Raw genomic sequence first — 25,206 nt, 5'->3', positions numbered from 1 at the left:
AGATGGCGGCTAAAATGTTGTCAAAAACAGGGTTTTTCGCGATTTTCTCGAAAACGGCTCCAACGATTTTGATTAAAGTTATACCTGAAATAGTCATCGATAAGCTCTATCAACTGCCACAAGTCCCATATCTGTAAAAATTTCAGGAGCTCCGCCCCATCTTTGCAGATAGATATAGATATTTAGAATAATAATTTTTTTTTCTGATTGTCACATCTTTGTACTGTTTTCTGTGTTTTGGTGAAATAAATTGAATTATATTACGCCTATGAATATTTGCATGATTACCTTTTCGTAGCCCAATAAGGTACACCAAGCAAAGCCAACAATTCTGCTGTGTTATTGGTTCTTTGGCAGTCTTTCTCCCTATGCACTGTTTATCGTATGCACTATACTTATGAACTGTCGCGACTAAAGGGCACCTAAAGACTGAATCATTGCTCGGTTGATACTGCAACTCAGTGGAGTGATGGGGAGGAAGTTTTGGAATACATAGGTGACTCATTCACTGACACCACTCCATTCAATAGCTTTGTGCAGCAAAAAAACTGACACTGTTGTACTTTTTACAACAGCGCGACTGCAGGAAGGTTAACTTACATTGGATATTCCTATTTTATAAAATATTTTTTCATCAATAGACAAATTATTATTCGTTATTGGTTACCGTACTGAGTTCATAGATATAATAGCCTTTCTATTCTCCTGTGACAGCTAACCATCAATTTAATATAATAATATTATGCCAACTTTTTTGGAATTAATGTAATGTAAGATGGAATAGAAGATTACCGGTATATATTGCATATGAATGAAGAAAAAATCAATTTGAGATTTTACAAAAATTAAAATTAGAAATACAGGCGTACCTAAAGTGACTAACAATAACGACATTGCCTATTCTGTGGAAAATAATATTTTTTAATGATTTCAAAGTATTATAGCTATTATTTGTTTCAGATTAGAATCATCATTGCAAGCCTTATAAAGTTAAGCCCATGTGTCACACCTGACAAACGATGCTTGTATAGCTTCTAACAAAACAGTTAATGTGATATTCAATTATTCATTACCTGCGTACTTGTCTCAGAGGCCCGAATGAATTGTTGACATGTTCAACTTTTGAAGCTAGTGGAATTCTAAAAGCCAGCTATATACTGTTGATAGTTGTTACTATTTCGCTCGCAGATAATGGAATAGCCAGGTGCGACATAGGCTAATTAAAAGTGAAGAGTATACTCTAGAACAACAATATAATTTAATGGATAAGGATAAATGCTGAAGCTGCTGCATTTACACCAAAGTTGTCAACAAAAAAATTTGGTACATGAACAGTTTTCAACATAAAGTTGATGTTCTTTTGTAGAGCAACAGAGTAGAGTACTAGTTGTCAAAGAATTAGCCTAAAAGAGACTGTATAGTCTGCGTGGACTTGTAGAGGTAGAAGATTTTGTTCACAACTTTTTCAGTGTTTCTCATACTGGTTAGGAAACTAAACTTTTTGTTTAAAACAAGGATATCTAGAAATTGTCTCATTGTTGAGAACTCAGTTGACAACTCTGGTGTGAATGTGGCCTAACTTAAACAACTTAATTATTGAGTAATTTTAGTTTATTGCAGAAAAGCTACATAAGCTACATGAATTTTGCATTTATTAATAAGGCATCTGATCATAACTAGTTTATTGAAAACCAAATTAATAGTTGACAAAGTTATAACAGCTTATTTCGATTCAGTAAAGAATGAGCATCATGCCTATTAATTTATGCATAGCTAACCATGAAATTAGTTTTTTGAAATAATTTGCATCAAAGCACATTGAAAATTCACATCTTTGACAATCTCGGCAATGTATTAATTTCTTGTATATTATGAGGAAAGCTTTATAGTTAATGTGATATCAAAATTAACTAGATGATATAATAAAGTTATGATGTTGGATGTTCGGTTACTATTGTTAGATGCAGAATGGAAACTGGGAAACACACACGATGGCTTTTGATGTTCACACTTTCTATCTGTCCATCTAAATTGTGTAATATGTTTTGGTATCTGAAAGAGAAAGAACAAACGAATTATTGATTGATCGAATGATAAAAAATAAGTTGGTGAAATTTGAAAATAACATTTAAAATTTTCAAGTTCGAGTGATGGGTAGGAGTGGTAGAATAAATATTTTGTAATATACTTCTACTTACAGTTCACACCAACGTGGCATAGAGGATTCTCCCACCTCTATATAAAAATATGGTCCAATGGAAACAGAATGGACTAAGTGCTACATCTCTTCTGTTTGCATTGGAATATATTATAGGCGTTTTGCGCTAAGACTGATTTGCTTGAACAAAATGAGGAAGATAGAAGATGGGGGGAGAGGTGAGTGTAGGCATGGATCCGGGTGTAGTGGGCAGATGGGGAGATTTCCAGGGTAGTCAGTGCTAATTTTTGAGGGTAGTAATGTAAGTCGGGAATGTTCCCATTGGGAAGGAACTTATGATTGGGGAATATTTCTCTGCCCAAGAAGCCATGGGAATATATAAAATTGCATTGAAATAGTTTATAGTTATCAATTTCAATCACATTTGACAATCATAATCAATAAATCATCCATTCAAAAAAGCAGTGTAAATAGCTCACAAATTACATCAATGTTTAATATAATTTGGCTAGACTTTACTTGAACCAGTGATCACCTATATCGATGAATCGAGTTGGGTTAGTTAGATAGTATTGATACTGGAATTAAATACTATCGATTTTACTGATTCGATTAAAGCAAAGCGTCCCCCTCTTTATTCTTTATCATAATAAGTATATCATCAAAATGATAGGAAGAGGAAAAATAAGGTAACCCTATGCTGTTCCACTCCCAAATTTAGATAAGGTTACACATACTCCAAAATATGTCAAATCTTGTAGTTCTTCACTTCACAAAATTCTCAGCCATAAAATATTTTCAAATTTAGATGCTTCAAAACCAAACCCTCGTAGAAAGAATATTGTACATTATTATCACAAATTATCACCCGTGTTTCGGATGGACACGTTAAGCCGTCGGTCCCGGCTGCCTAAAAAGCAGTCGTTAGGTCATGTCAGAGGCCCTGAAATTGATCAGCTGCGACCTGAAAACTCTGACACCAGACCTGAGCCAGCCAGGTTACTCGATATTATTATTATTATTATTATTATCACAAAAAATGAAATATTCACATACTAATGAAATTTTGAAAGAGCGAACATTCCAGTATGTTCTTTATTTTTTTATTTTTGGGTTTAAGGCCGGTTACAGAGCTTGACCGACCGTCAGTCTTTTCCATAGATATTCCATGTATCCGTATAGAGCAGGACTGACGGCACGCATGCGCACGGTTAGGACCATGCGTTTTACACTGCGTACGAAGACCATCGATCGAGCTCGTGCGCATCCGTTCCATCGGTCGACTGACGCGTTATTGAAGCAAATAGAAGCTTTCTGAGCTGTACTGATCAGTAGCCCGATCGCAATATAACCAATGTGCTGAAACCTCTGCCCGACAATCAGCTGATATTGAATAGCATAATGAACGAATTCAATTAATAGTGTCATATTCGAAATCAGAGCTTTTCTATACATTTCTTCAATCATTTCTAAATTTTTTATTGGAAAAATCATATATTATTAATATTATCTACATTTATTTAATCCGTAGCTTAAAATGACTGCAAGTATTCCCAATGATGATACTAGCTCGAAATAACTCATCAAAATTTCTGATGGACATTCTGAGGTAGTTAAACATTATATCTTTATCCCCAAGCAAAATGATGTATATAATGGTACTAAATTCCCTTTGAAATGCTCTTTCAGTGACCATCGGGTGAACTTGACATCTACGTCTTTTGATCTTTCGTTTACGAAGATAATAAGCTGCAATTAAACAATCTGTAAATATTTTTCTGAACCTCAGCTCATCTAGAAAATTTGTTAATAGACTGTTACAATACGTGAAGAGTTTCTAGTGATTATTCTTCAATAGATCTCTGGTGATTCACACTCCAAATTTTATTTCTTTATCATCTCAAACAGTTGAACAATTCAGTTAGGCTGATTGATAAGTTTTTAATAAATTGTAATTCCATTGGGATTTGGATTAGTTACTGATCTGCTTCTCACAACGAATCAACTAATTAATTACTCAATAACTTTTCAAACAACAATTACGTATTTCAGAGACTTTTTCGATATTCTAAGTGGCAAACATACATTCTTTTGTGTTCCACTTGTCCTTGTAAGCGGTGTACAGGGGTATATTATTTGTAAACTCTGTGCAGCCTTGCTCTGGGCATTTTTCGGGCTTGTCCCGGAGGCGGACGGGATACGCCCGATATTTATTTGTTGGAATCAAAAGGGCCACATTAATTAACAGTAACTTGGTTCTCAGTGAGGGGCAGACTAAATCTCGGTGTTTGCTTGAACTAGGATATTTTAGCTGAAAAGTTCTATACATACTCTACGGTACGAACTCTTCAAAGATTTCTATAAAAGAATACGAGTAAATTAATTTCTTATCGTTTCCTTTCAACATCAAGCTACAATATAGTACAGTACTACCGTTTCGTGTTTTTGAGTGTCTCTTTCCTAGCTAGCGTTTATCTCTGATTGTCGACGTTGACTCTGGAGCTTATCGTGTGATAGAGTCCCAAAACAAGAGATAAACCGGCATCTCTAACCTCTATAAAAAATCGTAACTTTAACTTGCTATCTTGATTCCTGACGCCGTGCAGACTGATATCAGTTGTAACTTTCACTATTATTGACCAGACAGAATAAATTCTCAAACGTTTTTATCACAGAATATCACTTTCTGTATCAGAATATTACTTTCTGTAATATTTAACATAACTTTGATGTAACTTTCTGTTACATAGACAGAATACATTGTACTTTAATATAACTTTCTGTTACATAGACAGAATAAATTGGACTTTAATATAACTTACGTATACATTATAACTTGAATATAACTTTCTGTTATTGGGTATCTGTAAAAGTTATATCTCTAACTCATCTTCCATGTATTTATTCTGAAGACTCCTTGCATTATTTTTCACCCACATACTGCTTTATATTTATTGTGAATAACACATTACATGTAATTTTAATTACATCACTATTACAATAATTACTATTAATCCTGTCAAATATAATCCTAATTAATCGTCTGTATGGATGTTTCTAATTCTAATTTAATTCCTCTATCAATATTACATTACTAACACTTGAATCCAATCATACTATTTTTTTTCTCTCTCTATCCTAAATAGAGCATATTTGTAAGTTATTTATTCATATTCTTTTCTACTAAATCTCAGGACATACCTAATTGAGGTTTACTATTGATACTCTGATTACAAGAGAGGATTGCAATGGAGGATTTCATAATAGGGAGAACTAATAAGGGAAACCCTAAGTTGACTTTTCGCTATTTTACTTACAGGTTTACAAATATTAATGCTGCTGGTTTACGCCAATGGCGTTGTTTAACAAAAAATGTAAGGCTGCTTTGAAAACAGACGGGGAAATAACAAAGATAGTAGAAATGAGTCAGTCAATCTCACATAATCACCCCCCTCCTGACAACAGATCCGATTATATCGGCGAAGACTCTCTTAATGAAGAGACAACTATTGTTGACGACTTCGATTCTCTCAACGATACGGATAATGTTCTGTCCTCCGTTTCTGGTGTACCGACGGATACTGATTGCAGCACTCCGATAAATTTAAATTCTTCCCTCCACCCTGGTCCAAATGAATCGAATGAATTGAATTTAAACAATAAAACATGCATTGATTCATTGAAAAAAGAAAATCTAGACTTGATTGAACAGATGGCTGTATTGAGACAGCAATGGAATGATGCGTTGAACCATTGCATTGAGGTGGACAAGCAGCTAATAGAGTGCAGGGAGGTAACTGATCGCATGAAGATTAGTATAGAGGTGCTGGAAGCTGAGAACTCCACTTTAAAAAATGAGAAAGAAACACTCGATCTAGAGATAAAAGACCTAAAATCATTCTATTCACCAGGCAGCACAGCCCAGCGCCGACAACAAAATCTCATTACAGTACCTACAGATAACTCTTTCAGAATCTTTCAGAGCGGTAACACGGAGGCGGACGACAAAATTGATAGAGTTTGTAATGAAACTAAGAAAACTCATAAGAAGAAAAAAAGAAGGAGAAAATTGTTGGTGATGGCCGACAGTCACGGTAGGGACCTGGGATGGGATCTGAACAACGATCTGCGAAATGATGACTTTGAAGTGACAGTGGTTGCTAAACCTGGCGGAAATTTCAAAGCAGTAACACGTGACTTGGCTCAAATGACAAAAGACTTTGATTTTGAAGACAGAGTTTTGGTAATGGCCGGAACCAATGATATGGACGACGAGTGCACGAGACATAAAACTCAAATTGACCTGCAACCTGTTTTTGAAACTGCAAAACGAACGAATCTATCAATATGTACTGTACCCTGTAGATATGACAGACCACAAATGAACTTTCAAGTCACGAAATTTAATGAATGGCTGACCAGGGCAATATCTCGTACTGATGATATAGATATATTGGACCTAGCGAAATTCGAAAGAGGAGACTATACTCGGCATGGCCTACATTTGAACAAGATTAGTGGAAAAGAGAAGTTGAGGAAACTTATTACAAGACACGTTATTGGCAAAAGAACCAATAAGGATGTTACTGGGCTTAGTAAATCACATGTAAATAGAGTAAATAGTGTAGAAATTGGCTGCTTTGGAGTTTCAAATCTGGAATCATATAATATCAGATCAAATAATTTTTTATAAGTGCCAGTGAATCTTGTGCAGATTATCAAGCAAATACAATAGACAGACAAAAGACTCATCCTCATAGAAACAATAAGCAGGACCATAAGAATAGGAATGATAGAATAACAAAAAACTCACCTAGATATAATAGACCATTAACAATATTCCATCTCAACATCCAAAGAGGACTTCAAAGTAAACTAGACAGACTGCTTATCGAGATAGACAAATATTCTCCAGACATATTGATCATTTCGGAACATGGTTTGAGATTTGAGCAATTAAATATAACAAATATTGAAGGATATAGACTGTTAAGTGAGTACTGCCGGTCAGAAAAAATGTGGGGTGGCATTGCACTATTCGTAAAAAATGACATATCTTTGGAGATTGAAAAGATTAAACTAGGTGATTTAAGCGAGCCAGCTGGACAAATCTTTGAAACTGTAGCAATGAAGTTGAAATATGGATCTCGTAACCTCATTCTGATAGGAACTTATCGGTCCCCAAGTGCTAGCACAACAGCTATATTCTTAGAAAAATTAGCCCATCTTCTACAGCATCAAGCAAGAAATAATCATATTGTTATTTTGGGGGATGCGAATTTTGATATTTTAAAAACAGACAACCAAGGAGTAAAAGACCTGCAAAATTTACTGATTGAATATGGGTGCCGGATTTGTGACATTCCTATAACAAGGAAAACTCAGAGCACAGCATCCAGTATTGATGGCTGCTATACAAACATACAGAAGGAAGACATACACGTTCTAGCAGAAAGCTCAGCTATATCCGATCATCACCATTTAATATGTAAAATAAAAAATAAGAACAGAGCCCAGGAACCAACATTTCAATACTCTCGAAATTCTTCAAATGCAAAACTGTCTGATTTAAAAAATCTACTAAAATCAACAAACTGGGAATCAGTATACACACCAGCCTCTGTTGAGATGAAATATAACAACTTTTTAAGGATAATGCGCAATTCTCTTGACCAGATTATGCCCAGGATATCAAAAAAGATTAATACAACTAAGAAAGCCATATTTTGGGACAGCAAAATTATCCAATTGAAAGCCCATTTAAAACAAGACCAAGACAGATATACACTTACAGGATCAACTAATGATAAAATAAAGTACCAAGAATCTAAACAAATCTATGATATGGAAGTGAAAAAGAGAAGAAAACAACATGCCATAATCAAAATCATGCAGTCTGATAATAAAACGAAAGCAATTTGGAAACATGTAAATAAAGAGCGGAACAAGCAGTGCAGTCATTCCAAAAACATCAGCCTTGTTGACAAGGGCAATCAAATTATGGATCCACACTTGATCAGTAATATTTTCAATGAACAGTTTACAACACCAAACCCTCATCCTAACCAACAGAATAGTACTCAAATAGTTCCAAACAAAAACATACCAGCTCTCTTAACATTCAAAAGAATTACACAGTCTCATTTGGACATTCTTTTCAATAGACTTAAATCAAATAACTCAACTGGATTTGACGAGTTATCGGGAAGGATGATAAGATACTGTAAAAAAGAAATAATCAAGCCCATATTACATATTATAAATTCTTCTCTTAGTCAAGCAGCCTTACCCACGAAATTAAAGATAGCCAAGGTACATCCCACACACAAAAAGGGAGACAAACAAGATCCTAACAATTATAGGCCGATAGCCAACCTGCCCATTGTATCAAAACTTCTGGAACGAACAGTTTACGATCAGTTAGTCAACCATCTGGAGAATAATAAACTGATAACAAGTTTCCAACATGGGTTTAGGAAGGGGCGGAGTACTAACACAGCTATAGCCGACTTATGCAGCACAATAAATGAGATCTGGGAGGATAAAAGGATAGCATCAGGACTATTTCTGGACCTCCAAAAAGCTTTCGATAATCTTGACCAAAATATACTGATCTCTAAGCTCAGACAGCTCAACATAAGCGAACTGGCCTTACGTTGGATCCAGAATTATTTCTCTGAGAGATTTCAATACGTGGACATATTATACCAGAACGAAACAAGCTTACAAAACATCCACTCATCTATGAAGAAAGTCACTAGGGGAGTACCTCAGGGGTCAATCTTAGGACCTCTTTTTTTCCTTATTTATATTAATGATTTCCCAGAGCTACTCACAGAAAACAAAACGTGCATCCTTTTTGCTGACGATACTACCATTATTTTACCTACCAATCAGAAAGCAAACAATAGTGGAGTTAGCCTAGCATTTGAAGAAGCCACATCAATCTGCAATAGTCTGAAACTCAATATCAACAAGAAAAAGACAACGCTCATCAACTTCACACCAAACAACTGCAATAGAGAGGATGAGGAGTTGAGAGAGGACAGCATGCTGGCGGTGGGCTCTACTAAGTTTCTTGGTGTGATGGTCGATAAGAACTTGAGCTGGAAACAGCATTGCGACTACTTATCTAAGAAATTATCCTCAGCACTTTATGTGATACGACGAATAAGAAATACTACGGATGAAAAAACGGCTCTAACTGCTTACTATTCGCTGTTTACTTCGCACCTGCGATATGGGATTGTTGCCTGGGGAGCTGCACCCCAAAACTGTCTTGACCAAATACTTAGAATACAAAAAAAGGCAATAAGAACAATTTTTCAAACGAATGTAATTGAGCACTGCAGGCCTCTGTTTCTGGAAAACAAAATTTTTACAGTAATATCTATATACATCTTGGAAACTATAATACTAGCAAAAAACTCAAATCCACCTTTAAGAGGCAATCAACATAGCTGCAACACAAGAAATAAGACCAATATGAATATCACTCGGCACCGACTAGATAAATTTCGAAGATCTCCAATTTGCACAGGATCACGATTCTTCAACCTTCTCCCGCTACATCTCAAAACTATTGAGAGCAAAAAATTATTTGTCTCAGAATTAAAAAAATACTTGATTGTAAGGCCATATTATGCAGTTTCTGAATACACAGAGGAACATACTTTCCAGCACTTGCGAAAAAAAACTATTAAGATTTGACAATTAGATTATTTATATTAAAAATAAATAATATTGAGATTAATAATAAAACTTGACAATTCCCCGGTCAATTGACTGTGGCGAAGAACTGAAACTGAACTGAACTGAACTGAACTGAAGTAAACCAAGAATTAAACTTCTTGAGCAATTCAAGACGAAGTAAACCCAATATTTTGTTGACTAAGCTTACTTGACTGTTAATTATGAGTACCGTATAACAGATTTAACTTACAAGACAAAATGAATGTAGCATCATAATAGTGGCACCGTATACAATAATCAAGGATGTGCACCACGCTTTTCGATTCTTTTTACTGGTACATTTTCAATTACGAATAGTTTACTATCAATTTATGTAGATTTGACTAATTTAAAGGAAAAACTTCTATCATTTTTACTTTTTGATATATTGAGCGCCAAAAGTTCAAATCTTGGGGCAGATCTATTACATGAATGATCGCAAATTAATTCATACAATTTTGAGGATGGATCTCCCCCAATATTTGAACTTTATGCGCTTTAAATCAAAACGAACAAATGATAAAAATTGTTTTTCCTTAGAAATATGATCTTTCTAAGTATCTTGATAGAATTCAAATCAAAATACCTGCGAAATGAAACCAATAATAAGTTTCCAAAAGCGGAGCTTTTGAGCCTTAAATGATTAGAAATGAGTGCTTATTTCTCCTCAAACTAATCAAGAAGTGATAATTAAACGAATTTGAATTACTGAATGCTTTGAACTTAATATTACAGTTTCAAAGTTATTTATTCTAATCATTTCAATGCTTAATACTATAATGGCAAGAGTATAAACTAATACATATTCCAGCTACTTTGCTTTTGAACCCTTCCAATGAAGGTAACACATTGGGCCATATGAATAAAGTTGAGCATTTGCTTCATTTTCTATGAATAAAGTATATATCATGCTCATCAAAAAAATAGTTTGAGCATTTGCTCAAAAGTAAAAGCTTTTGCTCAAAATTGTATGAATAAACTAGAGCATTTGCTCAACTTTTGAAGCAAATGCTTCAAAAAAGGTGAGTCTAGTCTAGAGCATCTTATCACCTTTTGCTCATAGTAAAATGGTTCAACTAATTCGTATGAGGAAGAGGAAACTATACCAGATACGATCACAACCAATAGTTGAGAACTATAAAACTCTTTTTAGATTCAACCATGATATATATCACCATTATCCCTACAAACGATAGCTTCAAAAAAGAGTGTTCTCTGTTATAAAGATAGCCATCACAAAATAGGAAATAGGCATCTAAGAAGATGAGAGTCTTCAACCACAGAGAAGAAACCATTCCTTCTACTTTGTGACTCAACTAACCTAAAACTATTCATAAATAGAAAACAGAGCAGACGACGCAAACACAAGCGGTGCCCCCTACTTGCATATTTAGCGCTTCCGTGAGCTATAAAAACAAAGTAAGGTTACAAAAGCGAATTAGCTGATGAAAAATCTTTTAAATACGTGAGCATTTGCTCCAGATTTCAGGAGCATAAGGTAAGAGTATAAGGTAAAGCTTATTCATATAAAAATGAGCAAATGCTTTTGCTTCTACCTTTTGCTCATGAGCAAAACCTTATGCTCCATGCTCTTGCTCATGAGCATTTGCTCTGGTTTTATTCATATGGGCCATTGAATCTCAGATGAGCAGCTGATTTGAAAAAAGCAATATCTTGAATCATAAGCTATTAAAGGACACTGTAAAAGCGAGAATGGGTGAAATCCCTTCAACTACTACCAAATATAATGGCAAGTGTATAAAGCAATACATATTCCAGCTACTTTGCTTTTAAATCCCTCCAATTATTGATTTGAGAGAGGCAGCTAGATACAAAAATGCAATATCTTGATTCATAGGCTATTAAAGGACATTGTAATAGTGAGAATGAGTGGAAACCCTCCAACCACTACCAGATATTATGACAAGAGTATAAACCTATACATTTTCCAGATAATTTGTTGATGAACCTCTCCAAAAGAAAAATTCAGAACAACTGACCATCTTATCTTTAGCGTTGATGTCAGCTCCACAGTTGTAGAGAAGGCGCACAAGGTCATTGTATCCCATTTATGAGGTGTAATGGAGGGGTCTTCGTTCTTTCTTGTCACCGAGCTGTTACGTTCGATCAGAAATTCAGCCATCTGAAAACCAACCACATCAGTTATCACAATAACCCTGAAACTTCACCAAGTTCTGTAGTGTAACGTACTATGAGATACTCGAATGTCTGAAATACACAAGTGGCATGCAATTCCAACAAAACGTCAGCATCTCATCAACATTGGTTTGCTATCATTTACGGTGAGATTAAATACTCAGTGAAAATGATAGGATGGCATAGTTGGCAATTTCGACTTCCATAGTAGACTGTGATCCAAGTTGTCCCGGTATATCTTTATAAAATTAGTTGTTGACTATTGTTAGAATGGGAAATTTCAAAAACCTTTCATATACGTCGACGCGCAATTCAAAAAGGAACATACCAGACAAATTTCATGAAAATCTATTGCCGCGTTTCGCCGTAAATGCGGAACATACATAACAACATAAAGATAAATGAAAAACCGTCGATTTGAATCTCAATCGATCGGTCAATTATTATAGAAAATAACAGGTGACCGTCACTGATAATTTATTTCAAAAAATCGCAGGTGATAGGAAGAGACTTTGTCATTGAAACACTTGACCGATAGATTCGCTGGTGGTGACTACTGTTATTGAAATCTGTATGTACCATTACACTAATTAATTTTTTTGAGCTATTTAATAATTCGATGTATGTAATAATAATATTCAATAAGATTCTGAATGCATCAAAATTAGTGTTTCTTTTCTCTCTGTAAAACCTGTAATATGCAACTCTGGTTTGCACACAATCATTTTTTGCCCATGCAGACCATTTTCTAAAGATTTATTTGACTTAGTGTATTCATGAGGTTGTTTTTATTCGTTGTTGTTGTTTTATATTGAAAATGAGTACATAAGAATTTTACTTTGTAAATTGCATTTAAAAAAAAATAAATATCTTTTGTCTGTCTGTCTGCATGCCGATTGTTATGAATTATTTTTGCGTTACTTTTTCTCATTGCATCAACGAGTCTCCCTGACAGCCAATCTCCTACTGGTTAAGAGGGGACAGGTTGTCGGGACCGTAGACGACAACCAAGCTCCCCGTCAGCCGAGCTCCTCTCCCAGGACGCCGTCGACCAATCCCCTCGAAAGTGGTTTTAAAAGGAGCTCGGCTGACGGGGAACTTGGCTGGCGCGCTCCCGCAAACCACAGATCCACACTCTTTGTACGCATTGGGCCAACATGTGGATGCGGCACCAAGTTACTGGCCAGCCTTAGATAAGGTTGCTAGTGATGAAAACAAGAATGTGAAATTGAGACAAAGTAACTATACCTCTCAAGTACCATACTTGTAAGCTGTCATCTCATTACAGCAATCAGTATACCAAGCTGGAAATACAGTGTCCCCTCCCCCCACCACAACAAACTTCTTGCATAAGGTTTTTACTGAGGGTGATGACCACATTCGACACAGACTTGTGCTTGAGTAATGGCTACTAACTACCAAATAATTGTGGAGGATTGAGTAACGCTTTAAAAATTGATAAATCAATTCAAATCGTGAACGTATGTATTCTAAAGTTTTATCCAGATTTATTAATTGGAATAAAATTTACTGGTAAAAGATTTTTTTTGGTGAGAGCAATGTCCTCAAGTGTTCAAGTGTCACAGACTATTGCTAATAGGTAAGAAGATAAGATAAGATAATAGTTTTATTCAACACAGTACATTTCACAACCTACAGTTGCATTTGATAAGTCTTAATAAGCTCACAATATTACAAGCACATATGGAAGACTGTTATTTTTATTTATTCATTTTCTTTACATACAAAGGCTCACAGAGATCCATAAAGAGCCATATATTTACACAAGTAGATGAAACAACAATTCAACTTATATACATTATGGAATATTGTAAATAAAGAAAAGAAAGCAAAACGCATTTACACAGTTGAAATAATCAAATTAATTACATTCATATAAAGAAAAATGTGAAAAGAGAGTTCCAGCCAGAGTTTACAAAACAATTAATCTCAAAAACGAGCGTCTTGTCTTATGATAGATTCAGTTCACAATGTTTCTTATATTCATTGAATGAGTTCGAAAAAGGATCAATGTGTTCATTCAAGTTATTAAACTAGTCGTAAGGTTTTATAAAGAAATGAGTTGTAATGATGGTTTGTTCTAGCAAAGGGAATCTCGAACAATATATTCCTTCTAGGTCTTGCATATGGTACACTGAAATTAATTCGGCTGATAAAATATGGTAAATGGATGTTATGATTTAAAATATTATATAACAACAATAGGGCATTTAATGATCTCCGCACCTGCAATGACCGGATATAAAATAAGGATCTCAATTCACTAGTTGGAAAATTGAATGGACAGAAGATACTGAATTTCTTGATGAAAAGGTGTCTTAGAAATCTATTTTGAATCTTCTCAATTTCGTAGCTATCAGTTACATTAGCAGGACCCCACACCATAGATGCATACTCAAGTTTACTCCGGACCAGTGCATAAAACAGTTTTATACTTACATCACAACTAGTAAAAGGTTTTGAATTACGAAGTATAAAACCAAGTAGCCTATTAGCACTGCTAAGAGTGTGATTGAATTGGTCTTTAAAATCAAGAGTCGAGTCCATCAACACTCCAAGATCTCAAATGCTATTGACATACTCTAGATTGATGCCTGCTAATGAGTAAGCGTAACGATCATAATTCCTCTGTCTCGTGTAAACCATAAACTTGTTTTTGAGATATTTAATTTGAGTTTATTTCTACGACACCATAGATGAACTCTATCAAGATCCTGTTGTAACTGAGCACAATCTTCAACACTCTATTAATTTATACAATTTTACATCATCTGCAAACACTAGGATCTGCAAACACTAGTCTTATGAAGACAGTTATAAGAGAGTTAAGAGGATGATGAAAATTAATGAGTCACAGTTTAAGGGTGTGATCACATTGGATATGTATAAGTGGAATTGCACGCTTGTTTATACATGACCAAGCGTGCTGATGAGAAACAAAATCTGGAAAGAGAAATAGGAACACTCACGCTGAACGCGTGCACTTACTGGTTGGGTTGAGTTGAGTGTGAGCAGCTACAGACAAGTAACAACGTGTTTCAATGACTCTTTCCAGATATTGTTTCCCGGCTCATGCATGCTCTGACGTGCACTTGCAAATAGACGCATCCAATGAGATCGATTGCAAGTGAAACAAGGTTGACAGCACATTCGGTCACCCGTCCAAAGGGAGTACCGAGCGCTTGTCACACATTACAACTGAATGATTAGTTACAGCATTGACCAGTGGAAAAGATCTGTATACCGTGTGTACAGGATGCTAATAGAATGACTAATATTTCAATTAGGGCAAGGATACACGATGCGTTTTTTCAGACAAATCGTCCGCCGCTCCTTTCAACGCTTGTACGGTCTCATTGAACGGCTGACCAATGTACTTCAAACTTCAAAAATGAACGCTTCTTATTTTTTATGAATTAATATTGGTAAATTGTCTTGTTTGTAATAATTTTGTCAAATAAATGACTGCAATGAAATGAACGTGTGTCCAGCTCCACTTGCTATGGTATAGTGAGACTCACATTATGAAATCAACACCTTATAACCATTGGTGTTATCCATGTGTGTCATTAGACAACGCAGATAGCTCTAACTTTTTCTACCTGCACACTGTTGCCAAATCGGTATTGACTGTGAAGAAACGTGATCAACTATCAAATAATTCTCAATTATGAAAATGTATAATTGATTATTATTACAAGAATCAGCAATTAATAATCAAATATAACGGAATGACTTTAGTCATAGCCTTCTAATATAGAAGGCACTAGTGACTGAAAATCGGCAACACTGTAGTCCTATCTTTTCCACTGACTTTATAAAGCGAATCTCACTATAGCATAGAATGAGTTGCCGACGCCAGAGAGACAAATTTAAAGAGGAATAAAACAATGCGACGGGAGTTCGTCAAGTACCTATTTTCACCAGTCCTTGAGAGACTGGAAGAAATCGGAAGTTGAGCCATTCAAGTTTCCACAGCATCAAGTTCTCGTTACAGGCTGATAAATAACGTTGTATAACAGATAACGTTGCACACTAGTTAGGTATTAGCATAGAGAAAATATATTATAATAAGATATACCATGGTATAGGTAGTTTATGTTCAGAATTTCAAGCCGATTTTTTATCAACTGAAACCGATTACTGTCGACTACTGTCTAATATCGGGACACCGAGCTTTGCTCGTTATTTATTGATTGATAAACAAAACACAATTATTTAAAATGATTGGAGAAGGACTAATATGCACAGCCAAAAACTGTTTCTTCCCCGAATTTTGATTTATACACTATAAATAGTCCAAAAAGTAGGTTATGTTCCATACATTGAATTCAGGTCCAATTTCCAGTCCAAACATTTGAAAACAGAAAAGTTCCAATTGAGATTGTTTACAAACCAAATTGAATAACAAAATAACACTCACTAATCACTTAAAACTGTAAAATAATGATTAACTTTGAAAATTCTGATAAATTGTTTACTTCAGAAAGTCCAAAATAGTAACTGGATGTTGTCAAAGTGTAGAATAGTACATAGTATATTAACAAATATTGTAGCAAAAATAGTATATCATTCTAAATCGAATCTATAGTATATCTATTTGTAACTAGTAGGTAACCCGTGCTTCGCAAGGGTCTATTTTAAAACTGCAAAATGAAAACTTGACGTAATAAAAAATCGAAATTTGAAAATAGGCCTATAACCATCCTCGGTTAATGAAGAGTCTATATGCAAAATTTCAAATTAATCAGTTGAGTATATTTCAGACGTGATGATGCGTCAAACATAATTCCCTATTCCTTACGTGTATAAGCCAGTTCTTTCCTTTATTATAGTATAGAAAACTGAAGAATACATAATACTTGGAAACCTCACAGAATCATATTGATTTTTCCAATACATCACTAAATTTTAGTTCGATTAGGATCCTCCTCAATTTGAATCAGGCAGCCTTTTGTTTTCTCAATTCCAAACAAAATACCTAAAATACTCGTTTCACTGGGAATTCGTGTCTGATAGTACATTATAACTGAAGAATATAAATTATTTCTTATTTAATTGTGATCTATTCATGTTTTTCTTATGAAATTCAATTATAGGCCTACAGCATGAAGACTATGTCCAATTCATTTGTACTGGTGGCAAAATTTTACATTAAAAATAATTATTTGATAAAATCCAAGTTCAATAGTAATGAAAACAAATTCCTTCAAAAAATAATTGATAATAATACGTTCCGAGGGAAAAAGTTAAGAACAAAAAAATGGGAAGCCTCGGGGATTCGAACCGAGGAACCATCGCTCCGTAAGCAGGCCTTTTACCGCTGCGCTACATAGACGTTCGTAAATAGTAGTCTTATAACCTGCTCATAAAAATACACACTTTGGGCTTTGAAACTTCATGTAGCCTACGGTAGCATAGATGAATTTGAACATTAATTCTGAAAAATCTAGAAGGAAAATTGAAATTTGGGCTTCCAGGTGCACGAGATTGATATTTTTAGAATCTATGTTCAAAATTTGGAGATCTAAATCATTCCCGTTTTTCCGGTATGCAATCCACAAGTTGACATGTTTTGATGCGAACAAACGAACACTCGAACAAACACAACCCTACTCTCTCTTATTATATAGATTGAGAATGTGTTTGTTTTTTGAAGTGAGAATAAATTATTTTGATGGGTGATAGTAGCTTAACCTAGATTTTGATTTGGACTGTCGTACAAATTTGAAAATGAACAGTTTTGGACATAAGCCTGTTGTGCCTCCTCATATAGCTGTAAAAATAATTGTACGACTGAGAAAATGAATAAAAACTATAAATTCAATCTTTCGTTAAAAATGTTCTATGCTTTTACTCTCCCGAGCGAAGCTCGGTTCTCCGATATTAACCATATAAATAACAAAATATATTATACAGAAATTGCTCGCTTAATACTAGTAGTTCTGTGAACAGTAGACCTCGCGCTAAGTTACATTGACCTGTTATGTTTTCTCAAAAATTAATAAATAATTTACCAATTTAAAATGTCTAGAAAAAATCCTAAATAAACATAGAGTTTCTGTCCTATCGTACCGTGACGTGTCGTCCCGGAATGTGAGTGTGAGCGCTGTTATCAGGTCTGGCTGCAACTGTCTACAACGATGATGGAAAGATACAATTTTCAAGATGTTCGATGTTTTTGAACGGGTAGTATTATAGTCAACTGTCTACTAATGTTGATGGAAAGATACATTTTCAAGATGTTCGATGTTTTTGAACGGGTAGTATTATAGTCCACTAGAAAGCTGATTTATGATGAATGAAAATTAAAATATTTAGTCTGATTTTTACGGTAATATTGGCGTATGAAGGAGGCTCTTTTTTCCTTTTATATTATCCTTGAAATGCAAAATTCCCAAAAACCTTGTATATACGTCGACGCGCAATTTAAAAAGGTATGTACCTTTCAAATTTCATGAAAATCTATTACCGCGTTTCGCCGTAAATGCGCAGCATATAAACATTAAGAGAAATGCCAAACCGTCGACTTGAATCTTAGACCTCACTTCGCTCGATCAATAATAGGATTATTACTGTTTTGGCCGAGTAAGAATGGCACAGTATGAGAGACTACCAGCGTCACATAGCTTCACAAAAATGAAATTCTAGGACTATCGGCTTGAGCAAACAGTAAAAATTGTAACATAAACGCCCTATATCATAGGATATCTTCTTGTGCCATCTTTTCGCTATGGTATTGCCGAGAAATAAGTTGAAGGGTGAAGGTAAGGTTTTTGCTTTTAAATGGCAATATGCTAGTATATTATTCAGATTTATCAGAATTCAACGTACGGTAATATATGTACTGGACTTTTTGAAAGCAAATGATTCGAACTCAAGAACCTGGTGGTCGAGATAGAGTTAAAGTAACTTAATGTAATCCAGATAAATTATTTCGTGGTATGAGTGAGGCGGTAAAAGTTTGCAGAGCGGCTTATCTCGATCTCCATCTTTATCTATTACCGTACTCTTACTTATCTGTAATAGCTATAGTTGTCTATAGTTATATCTGTAATACTTATAGCTATATTGAGGTCCACGTTATAATGATCTCAGATTGTAGAGCACAAATTTACGCCCAGAGGGATTTTGAATTATACATCTAAATGGTAACAATCGGTAGATATTGTTGATCAAAATCTAAAATTCATCAGAAATTGATTTTCTCTTCAAATTTCACTCATTTTTGAAAAATCATAAATCAGTACTTATTGGAGATAGAGAGTTCCGAATGATCTCATTTTATTCAGATTTTCATATACTAGAAAAAAGGAGGGAGCAAATTTGTCTGTCCGATCATGAGATTTGGCAGAAATAACTCAAAACTGGAAAATGAGCTGAAAATACGAGATGTTTGGGCCACCCTGTATGTAGCACAAGGATATTTTGCAAGAAATTGGTTCTGGACTTCTCTTATGTACCCTAATATATTAAAAAATCAGAATTACAATATAAATTGCAAGCACACCCCTTTTTTATGTCTATATTGACTGGACTATTAGGGATACTTGTTTGGTTATTAACATATCCCATAGTACCAATTTTTCAAACTTTTCAACCCCATCAGACTATACGGTAAACGTTTTCACACAGATATCTCGCCGACACAAGAAAGGATAGAATTTACTCTGATGAACAGTATTAGAGGACGCTGTGGTTTATAACTGCGCCAAGTCTATGTTCACAGAAAGTCTACTAGTAATAAATTATGAAGAAACAATGTCTAACCTTGAGAATATGGAGGCCCGATTTGCATGGCGATGGCATGCTAGCACACCATCTTGTTCTCGCGAGAAAAACTGAGAGTAGAACTGGGCATCACTGTTGGCAACTCTGAGCAGAAGGAGCAGAGCTCTTGCTTGTGTCTCCTCACTTGCTTCACCTGCAATCAATTTATTTATTTCCATTTATAATTTTTTATTTATTCAATTTAGTTAATTAATTCAACACATAAAAATACAATGAGAGAAAACAGTTTACAATGAATAACTGTTACAATGAATATAACCATAAAAAATCAAGGCATAAGAAGAAATACCATGGTATGGATTGTTTAGTCAAAATTTCTAGCCGATTTTTCGAAACTCAAGCCGATTACTGTTGACTACTGTCTGTTTTAGCCGATTTGTGCGGTTACGAATGGCACAGTATGAGAGACTACCTAACCAGCGTCATGTAGCTTCACGCACAGCAACTACTACGACTTTCGGATTGAGCATTAGCAGACTGAGGCTTAACCCTTAATTACTAGGCTCGGTGAAAAATCACCCAGGGCTTGAGAAATTTCGGTGCTCTAGGTTGGCAACGATGCCTACAGATATAAATATAGTTCTTTGTTTGTGTCCCTGTGCTAGTTCTACTGTACTGTGACTCCCTGGGTGATTTTTCACCCAGCCTAGTAATAGTGTGAGTTTTTCAAATATTGAATGAATTTGTCATGAATTTTTTTTAGGAAATTGACTATTATCATAGCCACCTTGAAATATTCTTCAAATAATAGATCATGAGATTCATTATTCATAAATAGGAATATAACTTCAAAAAAGTGAAATAAAAAAATAAGAAAAATATGGGTGAAATCTCACCCAGCCTAGTAATAGAGGTTGGGGAAGAAACCCTAGTGATAATCCTGTGTTTGGGGGGTATCCGCCCCCAGAAGGACCCGCACCATCCTTGCTCAACTGAGATCGGGCTACTCTGTGATTGTGAACAGTTACATGTCCAGAATCACTGATGGTGTGCATGATTCATGTCCTGACCCCACAGCACAGAGCATCTTTTCAGCTGCCCCTCGAAGCCGACACTACTGACAGCCGCCAGCCCCTGTGGGGTGGCCCGCTTCCGGGGCCTTGAGACGCAGGAGGAGTGAAACAACAGGGTTCCCCAAGTCGCTACAACAACAACAACTTTCGGATTGAGTTGACAGTGAAATTTAGAACATGTTGATCCCTGGACCAATTAAAGCAGCAGGCAATGAAAGTGACCAGTACAGTCAGGACAATTTATTCCGATGAGCCGTGCTGAGTGAGAACAGTCTAATCAGTATTCTCCAAAACCAGGATATAGTTGGCTTCATCAAATCACCGAGAACCAGCCGTAATTATTGGTGTAGAAGTAGAAGACATGTATAGTGAGGCCCAAGCTATAATGGCAGTATTTGATTACCGTAACATTTGTGTTGCTATCCTTGTATACAGAATGGCCCATAAGTCAGTTGACAAATATGCATCTAATCAAATAATACACAACAGAATGCAATACATGTATTATTAATTGAAGTTGGAATGATGTATTTGAAGTAATCTAACCCAATATGTGAAGAATATTCTTGTTTTTAGATATAAGATTGTTGTAAACTGATTGGTTTGGTTTGTAACAACAGCTGACCTGAAAAATTGCAAGCGTCAACTGACTCATAGGCCACCTGTATATCATTCGACAAAACTATCTATTTCTAGCTAATAGAGCTATCTGCTTAGTCCAATGACAAACAAGGATTATCAAATAATCATAGTAAAAAATATAACATTTTAAATATTACCGTTTTACTTTAAAAGAGAGCTCAACAGATTTTGTCAATATTTCATGCGTTTTGTATGTAATTAAGGATTATTTTTTATATGTTGCGTTTGTCTATTATACTTATTTTACATATTTCTCTTCGAAATTAAATTTTCTACAAGTTCTTTGAGAAAATATTTTGTGTTTATTGTACATTTAACATAGTAAATCTTAACCTTAAAGGAACAACAAGTTCCTTCACATCAAAAGAAGAAAAAAAGTCCAATTAACATAGGTCTGAAAATGCTTAGTTACCAAGTTATACAGGATGAAAGATTTCGTCTGAATTTCAGTTCCCCTGCTGAAACGAAGCTCTACGGGTATTTGTTGGCTGTTAATTAAGATGTAAAATTTAGCGTACTTTATGTAAAATGAACTGAAAAATTGAATAAAAGCGTTCTCAGACCTGTAGCTACAGTAATTTTCAAGATGTGTGACGAAATACATGATTTACGTTTGAGAACGCTTTTATTCAATTTTTCAGTTCATTTTACATAAAGTACGCTAAATTGTACATCTAACAGCCAACAAATACCTGTAGGGCTTCGTTTCAGCAGGGGAACTGAAATTCAGACGAAATCTTTCACCCTGTATAACTTGGTAACCAAGCATTTTCGGACCTATGTTAATTGGACTTTTTTTCTTCTTTTGATGTGAGGAATCACGCTATGACTTATGGACAACTTGTTTCAGAACACCCTCTATAGTGAGGTCGACGTTATAATGGCAGTGGAGAAAGATAGGAAAACAGCATAACCGATGGTGCACCTGTTTTGAATAGACAACACTATAAAACCTGATACTTTCAGGCTGATTCCTGAATTGAATAGGTACCACTGTCTTGAATAGATGTTAACTGATACTGGTAGCCTATATCTGATTTAATATAGCGCTATCTGCTTTGTCCAATGACAAACAAGGATTATCAAATAATCATAGTAAAAAATATAACATTTTAAATATTACCGTTTTACTTTAAAAGAGAGCTCAACAGATTTTGTCAATATTTCATGCGTTTTGTATGTAATTAAGGATTATTTTTTTATATGTTGCGTTTGTCTATTATACTTATTTTACATATTTCTCTTCGAAATTAAATTTTCTACAAGTTCTTTGAGAAAATATTTTGTGTTTATTGTACATTTAACATAGTAAATCTTAACCTTAAAGGAACAACAAGTTCCTTCACATCAAAAGAAGAAAAAAAGTCCAATTAACATAGGTCTGAAAATGCTTAGTTACCAAGTTATACAGGATGAAAGATTTCGTCTGAATTTCAGTTCCCCTGCTGAAACGAAGCTCTACGGGTATTTGTTGGCTGTTAATTAAGATGTAAAATTTAGCGTACTTTATGTAAAATGAACTGAAAAATTGAATAAAAGCGTTCTCAGACCTGTAGCTACAGTAATTTTCAAGATGTGTGACGAAATACATGATTTACGTTTGAGAACGCTTTTATTCAATTTTTCAGTTCATTTTACATAAAGTACGCTAAATTGTACATCTAACAGCCAACAAATACCTGTAGGGCTTCGTTTCAGCAGGGGAACTGAAATTCAGACGAAATCTTTCACCCTGTATAACTTGGTAACCAAGCATTTTCGGACCTATGTTAATTGGACTTTTTTTCTTCTTTTGATGTGAGGAATCACGCTATGACTTATGGGCAACTTGTTTCAGAACACCCTCTATAGTGAGGTCGACGTTATAATGGCAGTGGAGAAAGATAGGAAAACAGCATAACCGATGGTGCACCTGTTTTGAATAGACAACACTATAAAACCTGATACTTTCAGGCTGATTCCTGAATTGAATAGGTACCACTGTCTTGAATAGATGTTAACTGATACTGGTAGCCTATATCTGATTTAATATAGCGCTATCTGCTTTGTCCAATGATAGACCAGAATAGTAACACCAATGTTAATCAAATACTGCCATTATAACGTGAGCATCACTATGGTGATTATGAAATTCAATTGTTATTCTTTTAGTATGTTACCATTACAATGAAAAAAAATCTGGTGTGGTACACTCACACAACTTTCCTTGCTCATATTTGAAACTACGATCAGACTTCTGTATATGTGTATATATAATTGTTTTCAGAGTACTTTTTCTTTGTGTGAATTGTGAAATTCGATGATTTTCTTAGTCGTCATTTTTTTATTCATCAAAACAGCTGTTCTACAGATGAAATATCTCGACTATGTGTTCTTTTTATGAACTGCGCTACCTACCTACCTCATGCACGAGAAGGAGGTTACTAAGTCCATTTCCCAAGGATGGGGTGGACCCCCCATTGGTTTCCCAGGAAGAAGACTCATGCCAGTTGATAAAGCTGATAAATAACTATACAGGGTATGAATTTGAAAAAAATCGGTCAAGTTATTTTTGAGAAAATCGTGAAAAACATGGTTTTTTAGTAATTATCCGCCATTTTTCTCAAGAATATTAAGGAGCTCCTGCAATTTTCCCAGAAAAAAAACTCATGTCATTTGATTTGGCTTATGAATAGTTATCCATGTTATAAATGTTAAGAAAATCGTTAAAGCCGTTTTCGAGAAAACCGTGAAAAACATGGTTTTTTAGTCATTATCCGCCACTTTTCTCAAGAATATTAAGGAGCTCATGGAATTTTCCCAGAAATGAGACTCATGCCAGTTGATAGTGCCTATGGATATCTATCCATGGTATGAATTTGAAGAAAATCGTTAGAGCCGTTTTCGAGAAAACCGTGAAAAACATGGATTTTTAGTCATTATCCGCCATTTTTCTCAAGAATATTACGGAGCTCCTGAAATTTTCCCAGAAATGAGACTCATGTCAGTTGATAGGGCTTATAAATAGCTATCCATGTTATAAATTTGAAGAAAATCGTTAGAGCCGTTTTCGAGAAAAACGTGAAAAACATGGTTTTTTAGTAATTATCCGCAATTTTTTCCGCCATCTTGAATTGAATTTTATTGAATTTCTTATTGTCGGATCCTCATGGTATAAGGACCTTAAGTTTAAAATTTCAAGTCAATCGGTTAATTAGGAATGGAGTTATCGTGTTCACAGACATACACACACACACACACACATACACACACACACACACACACACACACACACACACACACACACATGCACACACACAGACCAACACCCAAAAATCATGTTTTTGGACTCAGGGGACTTTGAAACGTATAGAAAACATGAAATTAGGGTACCTTAAATTTTTTTGGAAAGCAATAATTTCCTTTCCTATGGTAATAGGGCAAGGAAAGTAATAAAACCAGCTATTAATTAAAGATACGTGATTATGGTCTGTCATGTACCACTCACCTAGATATTGAGGATTAGTTGATGTAATGAAACGCTGAAACTGTCTCATCAGTTGCGCAATGAAGTTCTGTTTGGATAGAGTGAGACACTTCTCATCAGAGTCCTGACACAACCAACCCAAGTCTTTGTATTCAATAAACACAGTCAGACAATTTCGCTGAAAATAGCGCTGGGTCGCCATTTTCTTCATCAGGACAGCTGTAAAT

The 25,206-nt window shown here is 35.0% G+C and overlaps 1 protein-coding gene across 5 annotated transcripts in view; it reads right to left on the bottom strand.

Annotated features, from left to right (window-relative positions):
* Positions 1 to 25,206, bottom strand: part of LOC111047133 — a 68,285-nt gene that overhangs the window by 23,715 nt on the left and 19,364 nt on the right. The window contains exons 1-4 of one of the 5 annotated variants that reach the window (XR_005570397.1): positions 25,001 to 25,200; positions 19,838 to 19,991; positions 11,890 to 12,032; positions 1,594 to 2,052 (exon numbers count right to left, since the gene is read on the bottom strand). Coding sequence is in view for 3 of the 5 variants with exons in the window: in XM_039420372.1 (XP_039276306.1) it covers positions 19,838 to 19,991; positions 25,001 to 25,190 (344 nt within the window). In the remaining 2 variants the exon portion in view is untranslated. Of the gene's footprint in view, positions 1 to 1,593; positions 2,053 to 11,889; positions 12,033 to 19,837; positions 19,992 to 25,000; positions 25,201 to 25,206 lie in introns of those variants that run through there. The other 4 variants (XR_005570396.1, XM_039420372.1, XM_039420374.1 and 1 more) reach the window with 4 other exon arrangements.

Source organism: Nilaparvata lugens, chromosome 2 (assembly GCF_014356525.2).
Source record: "Nilaparvata lugens isolate BPH chromosome 2, ASM1435652v1, whole genome shotgun sequence".
Classification (NCBI taxonomy): Eukaryota; Metazoa; Arthropoda; class Insecta; order Hemiptera; family Delphacidae; genus Nilaparvata; species Nilaparvata lugens.
The sequence above is the reverse complement of the archived record's forward strand: the minus strand, read 5'-3'. Positions and strand labels throughout refer to the sequence as shown.